General features: G+C 39.9%; 1 protein-coding gene across 1 annotated transcript; it reads right to left on the bottom strand.

Annotated features, from left to right (window-relative positions):
• Positions 1–13,573: 13,573 nt before the first annotated feature.
• LOC117166716 (uncharacterized) lies at positions 13,574–18,274 on the bottom strand. The gene is made up of 4 exons (XM_076626069.1): positions 18,171–18,274; positions 17,992–18,037; positions 16,625–16,924; positions 13,574–14,419 (listed from the first exon to the last, which is right to left on the bottom strand). Exons 1-4 carry the CDS (start codon positions 18,195–18,197, stop codon positions 14,409–14,411), a joined length of 384 nt encoding a protein of 127 aa, XP_076482184.1. The 5' UTR covers positions 18,198–18,274; the 3' UTR covers positions 13,574–14,408.
• Between the last annotated feature and the right edge of the window lie 1,979 nt (positions 18,275–20,253).

The raw sequence follows: 20,253 nt of genomic DNA, 5'->3' as shown, positions 1-20,253 counted from the left end.
TATCGTCGCCCGGCAGCGCGTGTGCATCCGAATTTTCCACAGCCCTCCTCTTCGCCCCTTTTTTTCCACCGTTTCTCCCCTTTTCTCCTCTACCTGTATATATTTATACTATATTTCTCTGTTTCTCTGATTGGCTTCGTAGAAAATACAGCGGCGGTTAATTCGAGCGAAATAAATAAAAAAGAAAAAAAGACATTTTGAAATGGTTGAGAAGGGAAGAGGGCCGTGTGTAGGGCAGTGTCGATTGAATCCAGGTCGACGCGAAACGTCCGCGTTTTTTCAGTGAAACGCACCCACGTATTCGTTACTTTTTTTTTTTTGTAATTCGTTTTTTCATTTTGTACAGCTGTATCGCATTGCAACGCGCTGCGATAAGAATTTCGATGCAGTGTAGTAATACAGTGATATGTATAGTTGTACATAAGGTGGAATTTTCTTACACGTAGGAACGCCACATGCCACATTTACTGCCTTCGAACCGGTACCAGCGATATCGTATCACGTCGATAAGAATTTCTCTTATTTTTATTTCCGTTGGTCGCGTGTGACAGCCAACGCGTTAACCACTACTCGAAGAGATTGTTGCAACGTATTAACACACGCGTGACGGATTGCGTGCCTGGATATAAATGTTCTTATCGTTCGATCGTGGATGTTACTGGCTTCGGCTATGACAATTTTGAAACTTACGAGTTGGCTATATTGCAGTTAGTTTTATATCGTGGTTAGCATTTTTACAGCGTGACATTTTATACAGCGGTCGTTACACATATTACGTTTTGATTACGCTTCGATGCGTGGTATCGCTATTTGTTAAAATGTCTATATTTCCTAACATAATGGACCCGCAATACAGTATACTATGTTTGAACAAACGTATTACCAAGATATAAAGTACCTATATACAAGCGAATAAATAGCGTTGTTCCAAAGATAAATGACTCTTTGTTTTATTATTTTATCGTCTCTGTAACTTCGTTGTCTTACAATTAGCGTTACTCGTAATTGTTGTTTCCTTGTACGAGTATACAGAGTAGTCCACGATTCATTCAAGAATAACGATATCGCGTAGATTTGCTTTCGAGAAAATTGAGTTTGAAAATTTTGCGAAGTATAGATGTAAATTTGCTTCATTCGCAAATGGGTGCTTGTTTTGCATGTAAAAGTAAATGGAAAATGTAGAATACAATCTTTTCGTAGCACGTTTCGTTTCGGGGAAGATCAAATTTGAAAATTGCACGTGCACCGAGCTAATTCTTAACTAACATAGCCAAATTCTATTTCCCCGAAAACGGGAGCGACGAAACTTTATTCTTCGTTTGCAACGTATTTCCGAGTGTAGGGTAATCTTCTGTCAATTATCTATTCCTGTCTAGTTTCGATTTGGTCAAAAAACCAAGCCTCGTTCTTAAGATATTAATGACTGCGTAATTAACGATTCTACGTAAAGGTACACTTTTCCTGTTCGAAACGAGAACGTTAATCGTGAAACACCTCGTTAAGCTTAATGAAGATTCTTCGAAAGCGCGAATTGGGTAGAGAAACGGCAGACACAAAAGTCTAGATGTCTTGGAAATTAGTTTATCGTCGTTGACAGAACAAGATGGAATTCTTGAATAGTCGTGCAGCTCGTTTATTCGGCTGCGAACAAGGCTTCCTAACCTTCTTGACGGTTGTACACTCGCTACCGAAGGAATTCTGTTACGCGATTCTCGTGTTACACACTGTCTTTACAATGCACGTTACTCGTGTTGCTTTCCACATCAACTATAATTACTACGAGGTTAAGTCGTCGTAAGTGTATAACGTTGCGAGAAAGAATACACCATTTGCGAATTTATCCTGTGATAAATGTTTCTCCAGGGTATTATGGTTTCCCTTTTGAAATAAATGTCACGATTCTTGTTACCGCGTATCGGTCGTGTGTTACACGTCGTTTGTACGCCTTCTCGTCTCGCTTAATCTCTTAATTTTACGATTTCGTATCATCGATCGAATATCGCTGTAAGGCTCGGGTCACGTCGGAGACACAAAAAATCACGAAACCGATAGATCGCCGGTGATCTCCTCGCGTCGCAGCTCGAACGTTTCACGAATAAGGTAAAGAAATTGAACTTTGCGTATGATAATAGAATTTATTACGCAAATCCAATAGAGCGACGGTTCAAAATATTACAACAGAATGATTCAAAGTGTTACAAGAGACTGATTCAAAATGTTTTAACAGACCGGGGGCGAGCGTTTATTTTGGAGGCTTTTTATACCGACGTTTTAGTCCCTCTGGAGGGATTGTCGTCTGGTGTATCTCAGAGGCGCCTATTCCGTTACTATTTGGTTATTGTTTCGATGGCTATGGTATGCAGGATGTCTAGTCTATCCTATTATCCTATCTTTCTGAGCGGATGGTCTCCTTGAGCGTGTGACATTCGCCAAGCACCGCCAATTGCGCTCAAATTTCTTACGTAGCTCGTACGTGGTAATTCGTATCGACCGATCCCTTTAACGAGCCGATCGTACGACGAAAATATACGAGCGAAAGTCAAAGCAGAACCTTCTTTCTGTACTTCGTGAGGATCTCGAGCCAAGCACGCAATATCCGCTCTGTCGTTTAATGACGTTACCTGCGTCATTAAAGCCGACCCACCGGGAGATCGGTGGGTGATCGGCGATGGCGCCTCCTTCGATACGAAACGGCCGCCAATTCGGATCCGGCGGGCACAGTGTGCGCCTAATTGGTCAGATTTGTAATCGACTACGGTGAGCGTCAGGTCGATTCCAGTTTGGCACTACGAGGCTTCTCGTGATAGGGGCGAAACACGACCACGAACGTCTGACGAAGATGGAGGTAACGCGCGTTCGACTGGATAAAATAGGACGAATATAGAAACTGTGCGCTTTTTAGACGGTACAGGTAAAACGATGGAGAGGGTTGAACTACGAAGGTGGAAGGGAAATGGAAGGTGAGAAAGAAAGAGGGGCAAGTGCATGTAGAAGGCGTTCCAGAAATAGATGGCCAAATGTTGGCCACAGCAACTTGACAAACACGAGCGTTAAAATATATCGTGAAACATATTCGTGAAGTGGATTCGACCGGCAAGGGTTCGTTTAGTCGGGCAGTAATTAAAATTTTTATTCAAATAAATGGAATTTGTGTAAACGAACGTCCTATCGCGTATAGAACAGCTCGCGATGGTATTTGAACGTTTACCGCAAAAATATGTTACACGAAACGTTTCGAATTTCATTAGTACTGCAACGGAACTCGATTATCGTGATTACATGGGTACAATTTTTAAACAAATCTGAAAATATACATAGAAGCTGTGAGATATTTAATGTAGAGATTACTGAAGTATCTGAGCAGTCAATTGTCCCTTGTATCAGTAAGTAATAACATCTTTGATGTTTATCGTACTCGATTATTTAAAACAACTACTCATGCCGTTTACTAATCTTTTATTAAATATGTTTGCAGTAAAAAATCTCGTAACGTTTAAATACGTCTCTAGATGGGTATCAAAATATAGCAACACAGTGGTGACAGTAGTGTCCTACTATAGTGACAATGAAATTTCAAAATATTTTTCTATAACTGACATGAAATATTTTTACCTACTTTATGATAGGTGTCCAAATACTTTCGCATATTTCTATTACCTTGTTTCATTATTCCAGTACAATATTGTATAAAATATTCGAGTTCGGTATCAAATTATGCAACACAGTGGTGACTATCGTGCCTTATTATAGTGGCAATGAAATTTCAAAATATTTTTCTATAACTGACATGAAATATTTTTACCTACTTTATGGTAGGTGTCCAAATATTTTCACATATTTCTATTGCCTTGTTTCATTATTCGAGTAAAATATTGTATCAAATACTCGAGTCTGATCACGTATTTCTGAAACACCCTGTATAGCGGAGTCCCGATGAGAAATAAACGGAGAGAGCAAGAGAGAGAGAGAGAAAGAGGAAGAGAGGAAACATAGGAGGGTTGGAGAGCGAGAGGAGACATGGCCGTGTGGCACAGATGTGTTTGAAACATGCTACCACTACCAGGCCTACCCCAAATTTATACTCGCACCCTCCGACCCCGACCGCCCACACGGTCATCCCCTATTTCACACACACTGGCGCGCATTTCCTAAACCGCGCTAATTTAATTGCTCCTCGTCATCGATGGCCATTAACCGAAATAGAATTGTCGACGATATCGTTGCCTGTACAAGACGCAATTTCTGTAAATCCAACGCCTTGATGGAAACTTCAACTGCTGGACGTCTAAGGGTTACATCGAAGGATCTTGCCATGTGCGTTCGTTTGATTTGAAACTTCGGATAGGAATAGATGGAGGCAGATAGTTATGGGCGTGAAACACTCATGGAATGTACGTGGGTGTTCGTAATGAGAAGCTCCAGGTACTATGAAGACGTCTTACAGACATCTTAAAGACATTTGCTGTTCTGTACGTTGTGTACACTCTGGAAGGATATCCATGAAATCTGAATTACTTAGGCTAATTTGACAAAGAAGCTATCTTCGCATAGATCGAATTAATTTTTAGCTATTAACAGCTTACGATAAATATAGATGTTTAAAATAAAAAAATATTTATTTCTGTCGTAAAAACAGATGTTAGAAATTTTTCCAATTTTCATTTAATTGTCACGCGTTTTAAAAAAACTTTGCACTATCTTAATTGTACTAATAATAATACAAATTCCCGTACAAGTAGACGAATATATAATCTGCAACAATAATAAAAGACGTAATAAAAGACGTAGCCGTTTTGATCGATCAAATAAATTCGAACTGAAATTTGCGTTCGATTTCGATGGGTGTCGCGTTTAATGTGAAAATAGAGATAAGTGGAAGCGTTAGAGCGTTACAGGGATGAAACGATACCGTTTCCGGTTTTGCCAGTCGGTCGGTTACCGCGGCGGTGTCATAAATTGGTGTCAGTCGATTGCACGGTTGCGAGGCCATCAGCGTCCAATAAATTTATGCGACAATTGATGCTGCCTGGACGTCTACGGTGAAGAGCCTTCACTTGAAATCTAATTGGTCGCGCGCGGTCGAACGCACATCGAATATGCCGTTAATTGAAACAGAGTAGCGAAAACGTCGTAACGTTCGTGCAAGACAGACTGAAATTCATCGTCTTGCCGTATATTTTCCTCGTGTTTCTCTTTCGATCAAATTATTACGAAATATTAATATTTATAAAAATGTCGCGTGTCCTGGTGTAAATGTATTATTTTGAATTCTTTGATGATGGATTTCATATTTCGTACGAACTATACGTTTGTCAGCTGTCACAGTGCGACAAAACGAACAGTGACAAAAAAAAAAAAAAAGAAATGTTTAATTCTGCTTCCGTTTTAAATATTTTTGAAGTATTATATTACACGCATATCAAACAATTTCTCAAAATTACAGATTCGAATTTATAAAACTTTAACAATTCTAGCAAATGTAATTTGATAATATACTGAAATCTGTTTCAGGTTCAATAGTATCGCGATGAATAAAATTACATATCCCATAATAATAAGATTCGTTTAATCCGGAATTTTTAAAACGATATATTCATTAAACAAAACATCTGTTACATATATTATTTCGTAATGCAACGTTTGATCAATGAAATACGCGACGCCAGAATAATTTCATGAATAAATTGACGTAAATCGAAAGTATGGCGTAATTTACGTATTTTCGCGATTGTTTTTGGGTTTAGCAAAAGCGATATTGCCTCGATATAAGCCATGTTTCTTTCTTTACGGAAGCGTAATGACGAATCGCTACCTTTACTGCGAACTGGCTGAAACGCCATAAATGGGCAGCGAGATGAAAGAGGAATTCCTCGTTCCTGGAAAAAGTTGCCTCTTCGAGCAGGAAGGATTTCTCGAGCGATTCGTTCGCTTATCGATTCAGTACCTAGCAGGATACTTGATCGAAAAGAGATCAATGCGCTTTCTAAAGGCAATTAGGATATCGAACAGAACGTTCCAACAACAAAGTACACAGATTCCTTTCCTCTTACTTCTCATTCGATGCTATACAAACTTCGTATTTTTTCACGAATAATTCGCGGATTCTCGTGCGATTAAAATTGTTTTTCAGTCTTTCGCCAAATTTTATGCTTAGGTGATTGGACAGAAGAAAGTTTGAAACTTAAATCAGAAGGAATATGATAATTTTGCGAAATAAAATTGTAATAAATAAATTACTAACGCGTTACTAACGTGTTAAACGGTGTTGGTACAGAAGATAATTTAGTTTCTACTACAAACGATATGATCTCTGCTCCATAGGATATTCAGTTTACAAAATGTAGACATCGAAAGATTAAAATAATTTTTCGAACGAGAAATCCTCTCATCCGATGAAACTTCATCGTCGAGAGATTAACTCGAACGCGCGTTTAGCAAGCCGGAAATCGTGTACTACTCTTATGGATCGCGATCGTTAGAAGCGGTTTAAAAATCTCGCTTCAACGCACCATCGACTATACCAAAAAGAAACACCAAGAAGATACTTACCAATTTGTCGGATTCGAATCGAATGAAAGAACCGAGCCACCGTTTGAAACGAACCAGAAAAGAAGAATAAAATATCATCTGACTGGTTAGATAAAAAAAGAAAACGCGGAGGGACGAACCAAGAGAGCAAAAGGGGGTGGCATCCGCGCGAATAATTCGAAGACGGACGCTTGGTAATTATTCAAAGCAGATATCTGAAGGGTCCAATTAGCGTCGGATGCTTTTCGAGGCTTTCTTCGAGGGCACCTGCTAGTTCTGTAAATTGGCTGCATTAAAAACAACGCGGCGATAGAACGCGAACGTGGAAATCCGCGCCGCGAAGTCTCGAGTCTACAGGTTCGTTTCATCGATCGCAATTATTCTTCGATAACCGAACGCCGTTCAATGAGAACCGTTGTCGACGATTATTATTTGATAATTAGGAGGTTCGTCGATGCATTGTTTTCCAGGAGTTTCGTATTCTCACAGTTTTGATAGATGCGATTGGATTTTATATATTTAGTTTGACGAGGTAGGTAACAGCCGTAAAACCTCGATCCTCTGGAGACTCGCTGTCAAGCTGCGCCAATGTGACCATACATCACGCAAAGATAAGACATAATCGACAATCACGTGCCTCTCGATGGTCAGTTAATACAAACTTCATCGATCTCCCGATATATACCTGACATCGGTTTAATTCTACAAGAGCAAAGCGTACAAAACTAATATATAACGATACCGATCCGTCGCGATTGCCAACGATATCTCGTATAGCGTTCCGCGTGAACGTATTTTACGTCATTGTCGATTCGCTGTAAACTCATATTTATTGCCACAGTTACGTGTATGTTTTAAACTTTCGCGTTGTATCGCAAACCGAGCGATATCGCGCGTTGCAAAATTGAATATCGATCCATTGGTTCGATAAACATTAGAATCGAAACATTGTTCGTGGGAATAGAAGATAAATACCGGTAGTTGTCGCGATAATAGTAATTAAGCAAGCTGTAATGGCAAGAAGGTAACGGGTAGCATCGTCACGCGAATATCCTGTTTCGAGTTACGCGGTCGTCGATGCTTTTGTAGAACGCTTGCATCGTGTAACTTACACGAACGGATTATTAATGGCAACAATTACGGTCAGCCACGGCACGATTGTTATAGGAATTTCGTTCTGTGTACGTCTTCTGACAGGAAGTTTCCTCAAGTTCGTATCTATCTAAATAGAATCCATTATCAAGCATTATCGCGCACTTTCATTAAGTTGGTTCGTCGAAACGGAGATACAGAAAATGAACTGGCGGCAATTCCGTTAGGCAACGCTAACGAAAAATTAAAAACGTTATATCCTATACAGCTTGTTTTTTAACATTTAATTAAGATGTCCGCCGTAACTGCGCTTTCAGCATTTTTACGTTTCCATTTTCTTCCTGTTTTAATAAATAAACGGATATTTCACGATTTATTACTTTACTATATTTATTGCTTTACAACTTTAGTTAACAACATCGTTAATGATTCTTTCGTATTTTCTTCCGATTTAAGATACCTTTTACCGATAGGCAAGCACACGATCGAGTAGAAGATGACTCAAGGTCTTTGGGATCAGCGTGGCTGTTGCTTCATTGTTGAACGCAATAAAGAAAATTTAGACGTTAAATAGATTGACGTACTTGCACGCAGTATCACCGACGTACGATCGAACTAAGCAACGTAAACTTATCGGTGAATGTGAAATTCTCGAGAGTATACATAGATTACATCATTTTGTGGAAAGAAAATAATATGGAAACTGGATTACGTATTAAATGATCAGGCAGAATAACAAATTATGTTTAGAATAAGCGAAAGTTAAAATAGAAAGTTGATCGTTTAACGAATCTTCTTGTATTTCTTTTACATTTCATATTTATTCGATTTAATTTCCGTTAGAACAATTCATCTGCCGTTTATCGTTGGTTTCTTGTTAGTTTTTCCCCCTTTCCTATTTCATCAGTTTGCTTCGTTTCAATTTATTCTGTTCTCCATTCCATTTCTATTGTTTTTACTTCGGATTGTAACCTCGTATCTGCCGCGGCCACGCTGCTTTACGTGTATTTCATCGCTTCGACAAACGGGTCGCTAAATAAATAAACAAATACTGATATCCGGTAATTTCTTGAATATTACATTACAAAATTCTGCATTATGGAAATCACGGCAACTTGTTAACATTATTTATCGCATTATTCATCAGGCCGCGTTATTAATCTTTTATACAGGATATCGGCTTATCGTCAGCGAACTTCAACAAATTCGATCGATACGTCTACAATATTCTAGAAATATCGAAATTACTCGAAACACTCGTCGCGATTAATGACACAACATTTCATAAATTCATCAAATAGACCTTTAAGCACGTGCTCGGTTTTTTGGAAAAAAAATAGAAATCCGTGCGTTTGTCGATTCAATATTTTCATCGCGTTACTTCAAATTATAAAAGACGCGTTATCGTGTTTGCGAAACTGATATCTCAATTTTAAAGTAACGTACCGTTTTACATGTTCATCGAGATGTAACGCAAAAAGTAGCCACGAACACTGTGACAGACGATGAAGCAAATATTTTTCATGACAACGCGTGGACTATATTTCAGTGGGTTTAAGAAATTCAAGACACACAAACGTTAAGAATAAATTGGCGAATCAGAAAATGTAACTCGCACGTCTGAAATATTTCTTTTTACAGATTTTACCACATACTCGTTAGATACGTAACATCGAGTTTCGATATATCGAATAACCAATAATATCATAATTACGTGTATTAAAACCCATTACATTTACAAATTAACTATATACTAGTAAATAATATTTTCCCAGCGATTGTTATTTAAATAATTGTTAAGAAGAAAGATAGGTACGTTGCATTGACAGAAGCAGACAAAGTACAAAATTGAAAGCACAGAATCCCTCTTTGCCGTTACTAAATAAGAAACAACAAGTAATTTCAGACAACTGTCTTTTAAATTCTCTCGGAAGAATAAAAGTTTCTTCGCAAGTAAAAGGGACGTGGAAATAAAAGTACGAAAGAGATAAAAAGAGAAAATCATAAAAACTCTTCCTTTTATTTACATTTCTCAGCGCGTTATACTTTTCTACGTGGAACAAAATTTCCTACCTCGGCATCGAGAATGCTCAGGGCACGTAACCACGTAAGTGCCTTAATTGCCGCGTAACTTGATTACGTAAATTAATTAATGGGAGGATATCGGGCGGACCGCGAGAGTCTTTCGGCTGCCTCTCGTAAAACGTAACGAATTTCGCGAATGCTTGGCAAAACCTGGTCAAATTTTCGCCTGGCTTCGTTCGTACGCCTCTTCTTCGAAATTAAACGACAAAACTCGTTTTCTGGAGAAAGCTCGTTGAACAGCTTTGCGAACAAGGAAAGGGAGAAAGGGTGATGGAATCGTGAAAGAATAAAGGCAATTAACGAAACGAGTCTTGGTCTCTTCGTCGACGAAAATATCATTCCAATCTCTTTTCATATCTTCTTCGTGTCTTTCCTTGAACGATATTCGTCTGGTTTCGCGCGTCGCAAGAATGATTTTGACGAACGTAGGCTTCTTGTTATACGAGCGAGGGATGACGTTGAAAGATGCAAAGAATCTATCGTGGGCATACATAATTTACGTTATTGGACTTTCCATTCAATTTGAAGATCATGAAAGAGATACGTGATAATTCTGTTTATTTCCTATCTTAGTACTTTTTATATTTAATAACATTTTCCTATTTTAACGCGACGTAATTGGGAAGGAAAATAACACGTTAAAAGATGCGACTCTTTTAAGAAAGTAGCTGAGAAATTGAAACGAAATTTTATGGAAGTCAAAGATAATCGTTATTGAAACAAACAATATCTTAATATTACAACGAGTAGTAGTATCGTTACAATTTTCGAGAAATACACGTTTAGTTTCAAAATTAAATAATGAAATAATTGTCCGGCGATTGATGACGCATTGAACTTTTAAACTGCTTCTCTATAGAAAAAAATAAGAAACGCTTATTATGTTCTTCTTCCGTTTCTCGTATTCTTGCATCTTGCATAAATTAGTAGCAATGCAAAAAAAAAGAAAAAAAAAAAGAAATGGAAGGTCACGAAGAGTTACAAATTACTAATTAATTAAGAGTATTTTAATATATAAATATTTATTTATATCTTCAATAATTTAGCAAGTTTTGTGCAGACTTATTATTTTTCAAATTATTATTTGTGGTAGGTTTCATATCGAATCGCTTTCTGCAAGAAGATTATTTTTTACATTGCAGGATAACGTGTTCCACCGTGGCTGTAACATTGCGTAATTTCCCGAGGAAACAGAAATGAGTAATTTTTAAATTTGAATTTATTTTCATACACGAGAATACTATATTCTATAAAATGTTATCCTACGTCCATAATTACGTTGGTAGTTAATTAGACTTCGTGGCCTTACAGTTGGCATTTCTATTGTTGTCGAGAAACTATGTTTCTTTCATAAAACATATTGTCACTAATAGACATGGTTTCGTACAATACGAACATTAACAAATTTGAACAAATTGCAAGATTATTTTTTACATTGTAGGATGACGTGTTCCACCGTTGCTGTAACATTGCGTAATTCAGAAGGTGGGGGTCTTATCTCTCGAGGAAACAGAAGTGAGTAATTTTTGAATTTGAATTTATTTTCTTACACGAGAATGCTATATTCCATAAAATGTTATCCTACGTCCATAATTACGTAGGTAACGTAGGTGTAACGTAGGTAGTTACGTAGGTGTTATCGAGGAATTATGTTTCTTTCATGAAAAATATTGTCACTAATAGACAATACAAAGTTTAACAAATTTGATAAACACCTTACCATATAAATACGTCAATACTCGTTTCAATATTGCCAATAGATGCTATCTTACGATTCTAACGCTACCTACCACTTTTAATACCATTTTACAGTTAATTCAGACTTTGACATCGTATCATTTCGAAATATCTACTCTCTTCGTTCCCAATACTACTTTACAGTCTAATAAATCAGGATTAAAGATCCTCTCGTCCATTCGAGGTCGCTCAGACACTCTCCAATGTATTTTAAAATACATTATGTAATGCAAAAAAACAATAATTTACAGTTACTCGCAAAAGAATATCAATAACCTCGAGAAGCGAAGAAAAGATTGTCCCGTGAACCAACTTCGCAAGCGAAATAACGAACCACTCGCTCGATCGAGTTTTCCCAATTTTTCTTTTTCAATTAATGAACTCTGCTCGCGAACGACGCATTTCGTGCAAAGGGTAGCTTCGAGTGAAACATGAAAGTCGTAATCAAAGATGGATTTCCGACGTTTCCCTGTGACACATCGTTACGAGGTTTGCTGCTCCTGATTATCCAGCGCCCTGTGCACCGTATCTTTTCCGTAGACCGATGTTTGCCGAAAGAAGCCTCGGACCGACCGTGATATGAATTTTCGGAGCCATTGGTGCTTCGCGTAATTTTCCCACTTCATGTTGCTCTACGTCGAATCTATTAGGTTGTCCGAAAAGTGTCTTTCTTTCGCAAACGTGTTTTTTTACAACAATGCACCTTCATAGAAACGTGAAACCAAGTCTGTGAAATGTCGCGGTGTTTATCTCAACAGAACAAAATGGATCGTACGTAATTCGACAAAATAATATGAAACAAAAAACGTTGTGCGTCTATTGTTTCCTCATAAAACGTAAGAAACTTTTCGGACAACCTAATAGGAAACAAAAAATTAATTTAAGATTTGCAGAGGACTTGTGGAGGATTGTAATATAGAGTAACGAGAACTTGCTGTTGCAACCCGTCAAATATATTTCATTAATAAATATAAATAATGTCGAGGGACGCTCGTACAAATGTATTCGCTAAGACAGTGTATAATTGCTCGCTGATAACTCGTAGATACTCGGTATATACTCATTGGCTCGCGATCGCGTGCGTTTATTTATACCGGTCGGGGGAAAGTCGGAAAATTCAAATTCGTCTTTGTTCGAGATTGCACGTAGCCGCGACATTGTTTTGCCTGGAGTTTATTTATTGTTACATCACTTAAGTCCTAACGATATTGATACTCCGAGGCAACACAACAACACAATTTAATTTGTCTTCTACCTCGTGTGCCGATACAGATTTAATCTCGTCCGTAAAATTAAATAAAAATCACGAGCGAAACCGTGCTGCCGTTTCGCGTATCGTAAATTCAAGAGCGATGTCGCGAAGTCTGGAAAATCGTGGACGACGTTAGCGGCGCTCAGGAATGGCCGCGTTTCGAATTCATAGCAGTCGTCGGTCGCCTGTTCCACGCGCTATCGCGATACTTTTCGAGTGGATCATTCCAACCATACCGTGTCCATGATATTTACGTCGTTACAATCTCGTAACCGAGGAAATGTTATTGCCGCGAGCGGGAACGATAGTAAATCCATTGGTTCGGTGATACCGCGGTCTGGCCACGCCCGTTTTGCCGCGATTTTAATTTTCGCGCGCCAGATGACCGTGGATTCATAAATCGAAAGGGGACTGACCGAATCGCGAATTTACAGCCGTTTGATTCACGCTACACGCGTGTGTCGTTGCGTGTGTGCAAAAGGATTTGTGCGATTTATTGGTTCGCAGATTCGGAACTGGGGACAAGGGGTTGGAAGAAGGAGAAAGGACACTATTTTGCCTGCCAATGAATCTTTATTTGTTCTTGGTCTCGGTAGTTGTGGGAATCTGTATTCACGAGTCGGATGGTCGTAGTGCTCAATTATGCATCTACTCGCGCGTTTTCAACCGTCGTCTACACAGCAACGCGTGATTTATCGCTTTAGAATTTTCTTGCACTTTTTGCAATTTGAAAATTTGCAAATCTGTTTTCGTGCGTTTGCAAAGTGACATGTACCTGTTCGCGTTTGTTATCGGATGAATATCGTGCGGTGTATTATATATCAAGGATTGGAGAAGATGAGGATCGGAGAAGGGTCGTGTAAAAGAAATAAAAGCTCGTTTTGTGTGTCAATGAATTTTTAATCGTTGCTGGTCCCACGTGGATATCAAATATAAAAAAAAGTACAAAATATGCTGTACAATATTCTATCCCCCACGTCGTTACAACTTCTTCTTTTTTGAATCCTTTTCCTTCGTGAAACCGAATTATACGCGGATATACTCTATGAACGACGTGGGATCGAATTTACAATATCTACAATATTATTTGCTAAATATTTTGGTCGAAGAGTAGCCCGTACCCTCTCGTTCGGATATATTCCGTGAATTCAACGAAACGAATAGGGATATCGAATTCCTAATCGAAAGAAAACACGCGTTTAGCTCGGGGATTTTTGTATGCGGATGTTGCAGGTCGACGAAAGAAGTCCAAGGGTTTGCCGGAAGTGGATTGGCAATCTCGACCAGCTTGTATGTACAACCAAAAGCTCGATCTCGTTGCGTTACGAAGAAAGGGAACCTCGGAAGCGTGATCGTGGCCGCTGCTCTCGCTGTTGTCCTTTTCTTTCTTCTCTCTGTGTCTGCTTGTATTCCGGAAGTCGCGGCAGATAGAAACGCGCGTTTCTTGTCGCGACGTTGCTGCTGTCGCGTTCTTCTTTTCATTCCTCCGCGATGGTCGTGTTCGCGTGAAGGAAACAAAGAGAAAGAGAGAGAGAGAGAGAGCGAGAGAAAGAGAGGAATAAAGAAAAAGGAATCAAAGATGGATGAACCACACAAGAGGGGTCAGGCTATTTCTTCGTGAACCGACAATCGGTGTGATTACAGCCAAGATGTGCACTGGTGGTGATCGGTGAGCAAAATTTCCTTCTAATTATTCGCGGTCCTCGGTTGTCCTTTACCACCAGCCTGAAAAGAATTTTTCGTGCGTTAATCGGGAAGGGACGACGGGACCTCTTCATCGGACGATGGCCCCGGTAACGGCGCTTTTGTTTACAAGCCCTCTTTGTCTCCTAGGACCCAGAGATCGTTGTTTTTCCTCCGCTATTTTGTAACGCGAAGTAATCCCTTTAATCAAAAGCACGGAAGCAACAAGCCACGTGGAATTGTTCGTTACGTGGCGGCGTCGCGTCGTTTCGTCCCAATTACACGGCTTCGAAATTCTCTTTCCACGTTATTTCGTCAAACCGAGCCTCTTCCCGCCGATTAATCGCGATCGCGCCAAATCAAATGTTTATCATTGCACATTACGCTACAAAATGGACAAATGTTTTTGCGATATATACGCGCGATATACAGAGATGGGGGGGGGGGGCAGAAGGCTTTTTATCGGTTCCTATATCGAAGCTGCTACGTGAACAGCTTAATCGGTATTTAAACTGCACGCCATAAATTTAGATACATCGGGTCCGTTCATTTTTGATCGGGTATATTGGATTTCTCGGTCGCGGCTAACTAGTTTTGCGTTTCAGCGACGCTTCAACGTTTCCCACGAGCCCGGTTAAAAAATTATTGACGCGCATTAAGGGCTATTTGTATCAACTCCACTGCGAGAATGTGTCGTTCGGATCGATGTCATTGCTGTTAGACTCTCGAGGCAAACCTTTTAGAAAAGGCTTTCGATTGTACGTTAGCGTGAAAATATGTCACGCTGCGTGCGTACGCTATCGTTCGATGATAAATTCTGGTCATATCTCGTTTAGAAATATTTTAAAGATGCTATGCTTTATGGAGTTTCGTTATATAGTTTTTAATACTTTCCAGATTGGTTTTAAATTTAGATAGGAAAGAAAAGTTGGTCTTGTAGTAATTCGGGCATATGCAGACTCAATGGGATATATTAGAAAAATATTTAGAATATTTCTATATCGATAATATAGAAAATCGGAATAAATGAACGATTAATCGTCACTGATTCGAAAGTATTTGTAGAATAATCTACATTTTTGAATATACAAGTATTTCGTTCGTTAAATTTTCGAATTATTCTTGCATCTGGAATACTTTTCACGCGCAATCGTTTCTGCAATTCAATATTTCTTCCTTTTTAACACCAGTATTTATTACCACTCACACGCGCACAGTATTTGCCAGCGAGTCCCAATAAAACCGTATAATTAATCACAACTTTAAAATCTATTATCCACCGATAATTCTCTGCGTCGATTCAATCCAGGATCCATTCCATTTATCTTTCCCAGCCTTGACAAATTAAATCGAGGATCAGTAACAACATTCCCCATAAACAAACAAGCAAATAAATCCCCCTGCCTTCGAATACCAGCTAAATCAGCTAATTAACGCGTTACCCCTTCAACGAACGTGTCAAACAAAGATCCAGCCGTCCAAATTAATTTGCACGTGCCAAGAAATTTCGTTACACTCTCATCCTAATTTCGAGAGTTAGAATTCAAGTTAAAGAGGAAGAAACAAGTTCATGGAAAATTTGTTACAAATTCAAACGCTACCGATCGATGTTTTTAAATTAATCTTTCGGAATTGATCGACTGTGCTGGGACAAATAGAAAGAAAGAGAAAGAGAAAAGAAGAAGAAAGAGAAGCTACGGATAACAGAAAATTCATTGCTTATAGTTTCAAACACTTTCGATCTCTGTTCTTGCTTGGAAATTGATACTAAAACGAAGAAATAATAGAGAAAGAAACGGGATCTTGGAAGATTCTTAGTAACTTCCGAGCACTCTTGATCGCTGTTCTACCAAAGTGGTACTACAGTAAGGAATAAGAAAAGAGGAAACAGCGTAGAGGAAACGAGATTATGAGGAATTCATTATACCTTCATCTTCGAGCCGATGTTCTTACTTCATAATGTTACAGGAGAAGAACAGAACAAATAAACGAAGAACAAGCTTTTAAAACATTCGTAACAAGTCCAAAACGCTTTCGTTCTCGCTTCAAAATTGACAAACTTATCGAAACGAGGAAGAAAAAAGGAAAGGGGAGAGAAACGAGATTATAAAAAAAATCGAAAACGTTCGATCGATATTCTCGTATCAAAATAGACGAACGTACTGAGGCAAAGAAGAGAGAAGACGAACGAAGAAAAAAGGAAAGAGGAGACGGTAAAAGATTTGGAAAATTAAATTGTTTTCTTACCACCGCCGCCGCCGCCGCTCCATCCGCCACCACCACCACCGCCGCTCCATCCTCCTTTCCATCCACCGCCGCCGCCACCACCGTTCCATCCGCCACCGCCGCCGCCGCTAGGCCATCCACCTCCACCGCCGCTCACAGTGATCACTTTGATGATTTTTCCACCGCCGCCACCACCGCCGCCGCCGCCGCTCCATCCGCCACCACCACCGCCGCCGCTCCACCCTCCCTTCCATCCACCGCCGCCACCGCCGCCGCTCCATCCGCCACCACCGCCGGACCAGCCGCTGCTTATGTAACCGGCTGCGAGACAAAACGAGAACGTTCGTCAATTTTCCTGACTTGTTAACGTACACAAATTGCTACGCTGCCAGGCTCCTTCCTATTTATTACACTTTTCTTGATACACAGAGTAGACTGTTAAAAATTATCCTCCAGGACTATGAATCCAGGGCTATAATCGAACGATTCCGGAAAGTATAGAACGATTCTCGGTTGGCTTAATATTAATTTTTGAAATTATCGGCTGGTTACGTTTCCGAAGGATAACGGAGCAATGCTAAAGTTTTGGTTTTTCATTAGCGTGGATTTAATTTTTACGATTGATCGTTAGTTCGTTACGATCGAGATCGTTTCTGGAAAATAAGAGAAAATACTTTAGATTCGCGCTCTCGATCAAAATTCTTCTCGTCTAAGACCGAGTTTCGTCGAATTAAGTTTCCGTTCGAACCGAAGTTCGAGTTTCGGTGTTTTCTAGAAATAGAAATCGCCGGAGCGACGATACAGTACGGTACTTTTACCCTCGAGTAGGCAACCCTCGAAGCAACACTGTTGATTGGTTTCGTGTTGTTCAAAACCGTGTTATACGAATTCACAGGAACGTAACTTTCCTACACGCACGAGCCTATAATTCTTTCTATTCGTTTAAAAAGTTAGACTACGCTCGAATCGAATGATAGAAATCGTACGGTTAAAATGTCGCGTTAGACGAGAATTTGAACCCCCGTACAATTATTTCTAACGCAAAATCGTTTGAGAATGTTGCTCGCGGCGACGCGACGTCGTTACAAGATACACGGTCAATTTGATTCTTGGTAAGTCGATTAACGATGGAAGGCAAGCGATCGTGAAAATTGAGAGAGCGTGCGCGGCTTTTTGCCCGTCACTCGATTAACGTCTCCTCCCGAGGGTAAGAAAGCTCGTTCCGATCGCGGCGTGTTTTTCGTCCTACGACTCATCCATCGTCCGTACTCGTAATCGGAAGGAACCACGGTTTACTAGCCGTGATATATACCGCGATTTCTTAGCTCCGTTAGAATTTCTCAGTCACTTTAAATCCACGTTCACTGGGCTTAGCAGATACTACTCACCATAGGTGGTGGCTACGAGCGCCAAGAGGATCGTAATCGCGAACACCTGTAACGAAAAGATGTCGTGTAAATCTTATCCGAAGATCCGGCGAGAAGAAAGAGAAAGAAAGTACGAAAGAAAGAAAAGAAAGAACACCGTGTACGAATGGAAACGCTTGCGAACGCGTCTTAGCACGTACCTTCATGTTGAGGTGTTTGATGCCCATCGTCGTGACCGGTGCCTCTTTTATAGCTCTTGCCTTTCTTCGCCGATCCCCGCCTTTCCGCCTCTCCCCGTTTAAGCAACGAAGTTCGTCTTCTGCTGTTCGTAACACCTAACTTTCGTGACCACCACCATCGCGACAAAAATCCCCTACCTGGCCTGGCGATCAAGCCAGCATACACATCTCGCAAAACCCCCCTCTTCTTTGGGGTCTCTCCTCGTAACGTCGTAACCAACGTAACGAACCGCGCGCTGGTTAATCTGAACGAGCAATCGTGAATCTTTTGAGAAGGCCGCCACCGCGTCTGGGTTACAGGGTCGTGCGATCCTTTCTGCTTACTTCTTCGTTTTCTACGAATACGTACGGTTGCGTATATTTGGCTCTGCGTCGGCTTCGTCCACGTATTGATATTTCATTGTTGGATGTACGTGCGTGCGAATATTTCTATACGAATGCAACTATATTCGCTCTCGGTGCATACGAATGTCTCTTTGTGTTCGTTTTGGATGTTTCTATCGTCGCCGCGTAAATGTTTCTACAGTGGCTATAAAACTTCTATAGCATTGTATTTGTCGCAACATTTAGGATCGACGTGTTAATTAACTACATCCAAGTATATTATATTTCGTCTCACGTTCATCGATATTTCCATACGATTAATACTTGACGCTATGAAAATGAAATTTAGAACCTGACAATACGCGCTGCATCCAAGGGTAACCGTATGTGTGTACATACGCTTATTCTGTGTGTTTGTCGCTGTACGTTTGCTGCGTATGCGTACGGATGTTTCTGTATCAGAGTATGCGAACGCGTGTATCTATCTCTAAGTACATTTCGCGTGAGTATGTGTGACTCGGTATACGAGATGCTCCTCCACTCTTTTCTCTCTTTTTTCCTCTCTCGTGCGTTTGTGTACGCGTATTGTTGTCAAAATCGCAGATCGTGAGGAAATTCGTCGACCTCGTTGCCGCAGGAAATGCGATGATTCATTAGCAAGATAATCTCCGATGCTTATGGAATGTTTACCCGCGAGAGACGCCCGACATGAATTCTTCTTCTACTTCTTGTTCGTCGTTGTCGAACGAGGTCGACGCGGTGAATCTTCTTACAATAGATAGTCGTTAGAGCGAGGAAAAAGCAAAGGGAAGGAATCTTCGGAAGATCTGAGAATGCGGGAATTTGATGCAATTTCGTGGAAAATGTGTCGGTCTGGGAACCAGGAGACCAGGATCGCGAGTGAAATGGCATAACGTTTTTGCACGTTTTATCGTTTTCGTAACGAATATCGCGTTTGCGATCTTGCAAACATGAGAACCGAAGTCGTGTGATCAGCTGTATGTTTTATTAACTCGTCCCTCTGCATTATGATGTAATTGTTATGTCATTTCTATTTAACAATTGTACGCTGAACAATCGTACACCGCCGGAGTAAATATTACACAAAGTATTTCTTGAAAAGTAATAAATCTGCTCTTTTTGAGTATTCAGGACGTACATATGTACATACATGAGTCATCCAAAAGTAAGATTGATCGACTGTATTTTCTAAGGATTTTTAAAGAATTAACTTTCCACTTCAAGACCAAAGAATCAACGTCGATCGATCTAAATTGCCAATTTCGTTGCAAGGACAACAAGATGACCGTAATTGTCTTCAAATCGATTTCATATTTTACCAATACGTATCGTATAATCGGCATAATTATATTCTATTTCGGTGGTTATAAAATTTCATACAACGCATATGAAGCGTCTATAAAAATCTTCCATAGTGTCAAAGTGGTCAAATAGTTTCGCGAATCGCTGTACGTATATCCGAAGCTTTTAGAAAGGGAAAGCACACATATCATCGACATGATTTCATGAAACATTTTGCGGTAAGCAGATTATTAACTCGTAACGTATAAAAGCCTCCTTGAACCACTAAACTAATAGGAAAACTCTAAAACTTCCATTTCGCCAATTACAAACGGTCCGTCCTTGAAACCCAGCCAATTCCTCCGATCCGGGCAAGTACCCATCATATTGCCATACTCCGTCCCAAACTCATCTACAT

The sequence above is a fragment of the Bombus vancouverensis genome, chromosome 2 (genome assembly GCF_051014615.1).
Source record: "Bombus vancouverensis nearcticus chromosome 2, iyBomVanc1_principal, whole genome shotgun sequence".
Taxonomy (NCBI): Eukaryota; Metazoa; Arthropoda; class Insecta; order Hymenoptera; family Apidae; genus Bombus; species Bombus vancouverensis.
This window is presented reverse-complemented; position numbering and strand designations above follow the sequence as displayed.

What these genes read in the sequence shown, in the direction of transcription:
- LOC117166716 (XM_076626069.1), bottom strand. Translation starts at nt 18,197, where the DNA reads ATGGGCATCAAACACCTCAACATGAAG. An exon ending in TCAAACACCTCAACATGAAG is followed by an intron (nt 18,038 to 18,170) that starts GTACGTGCTAAG and finishes TTTTCGTTACAG; the next exon opens with GTGTTCGCGATTACGATCCT. An exon ending in GCTCGTAGCCACCACCTATG is followed by an intron (nt 16,925 to 17,991) that starts GTGAGTAGTATC and finishes TTTGTCTCGCAG; the next exon opens with CCGGTTACATAAGCAGCGGC.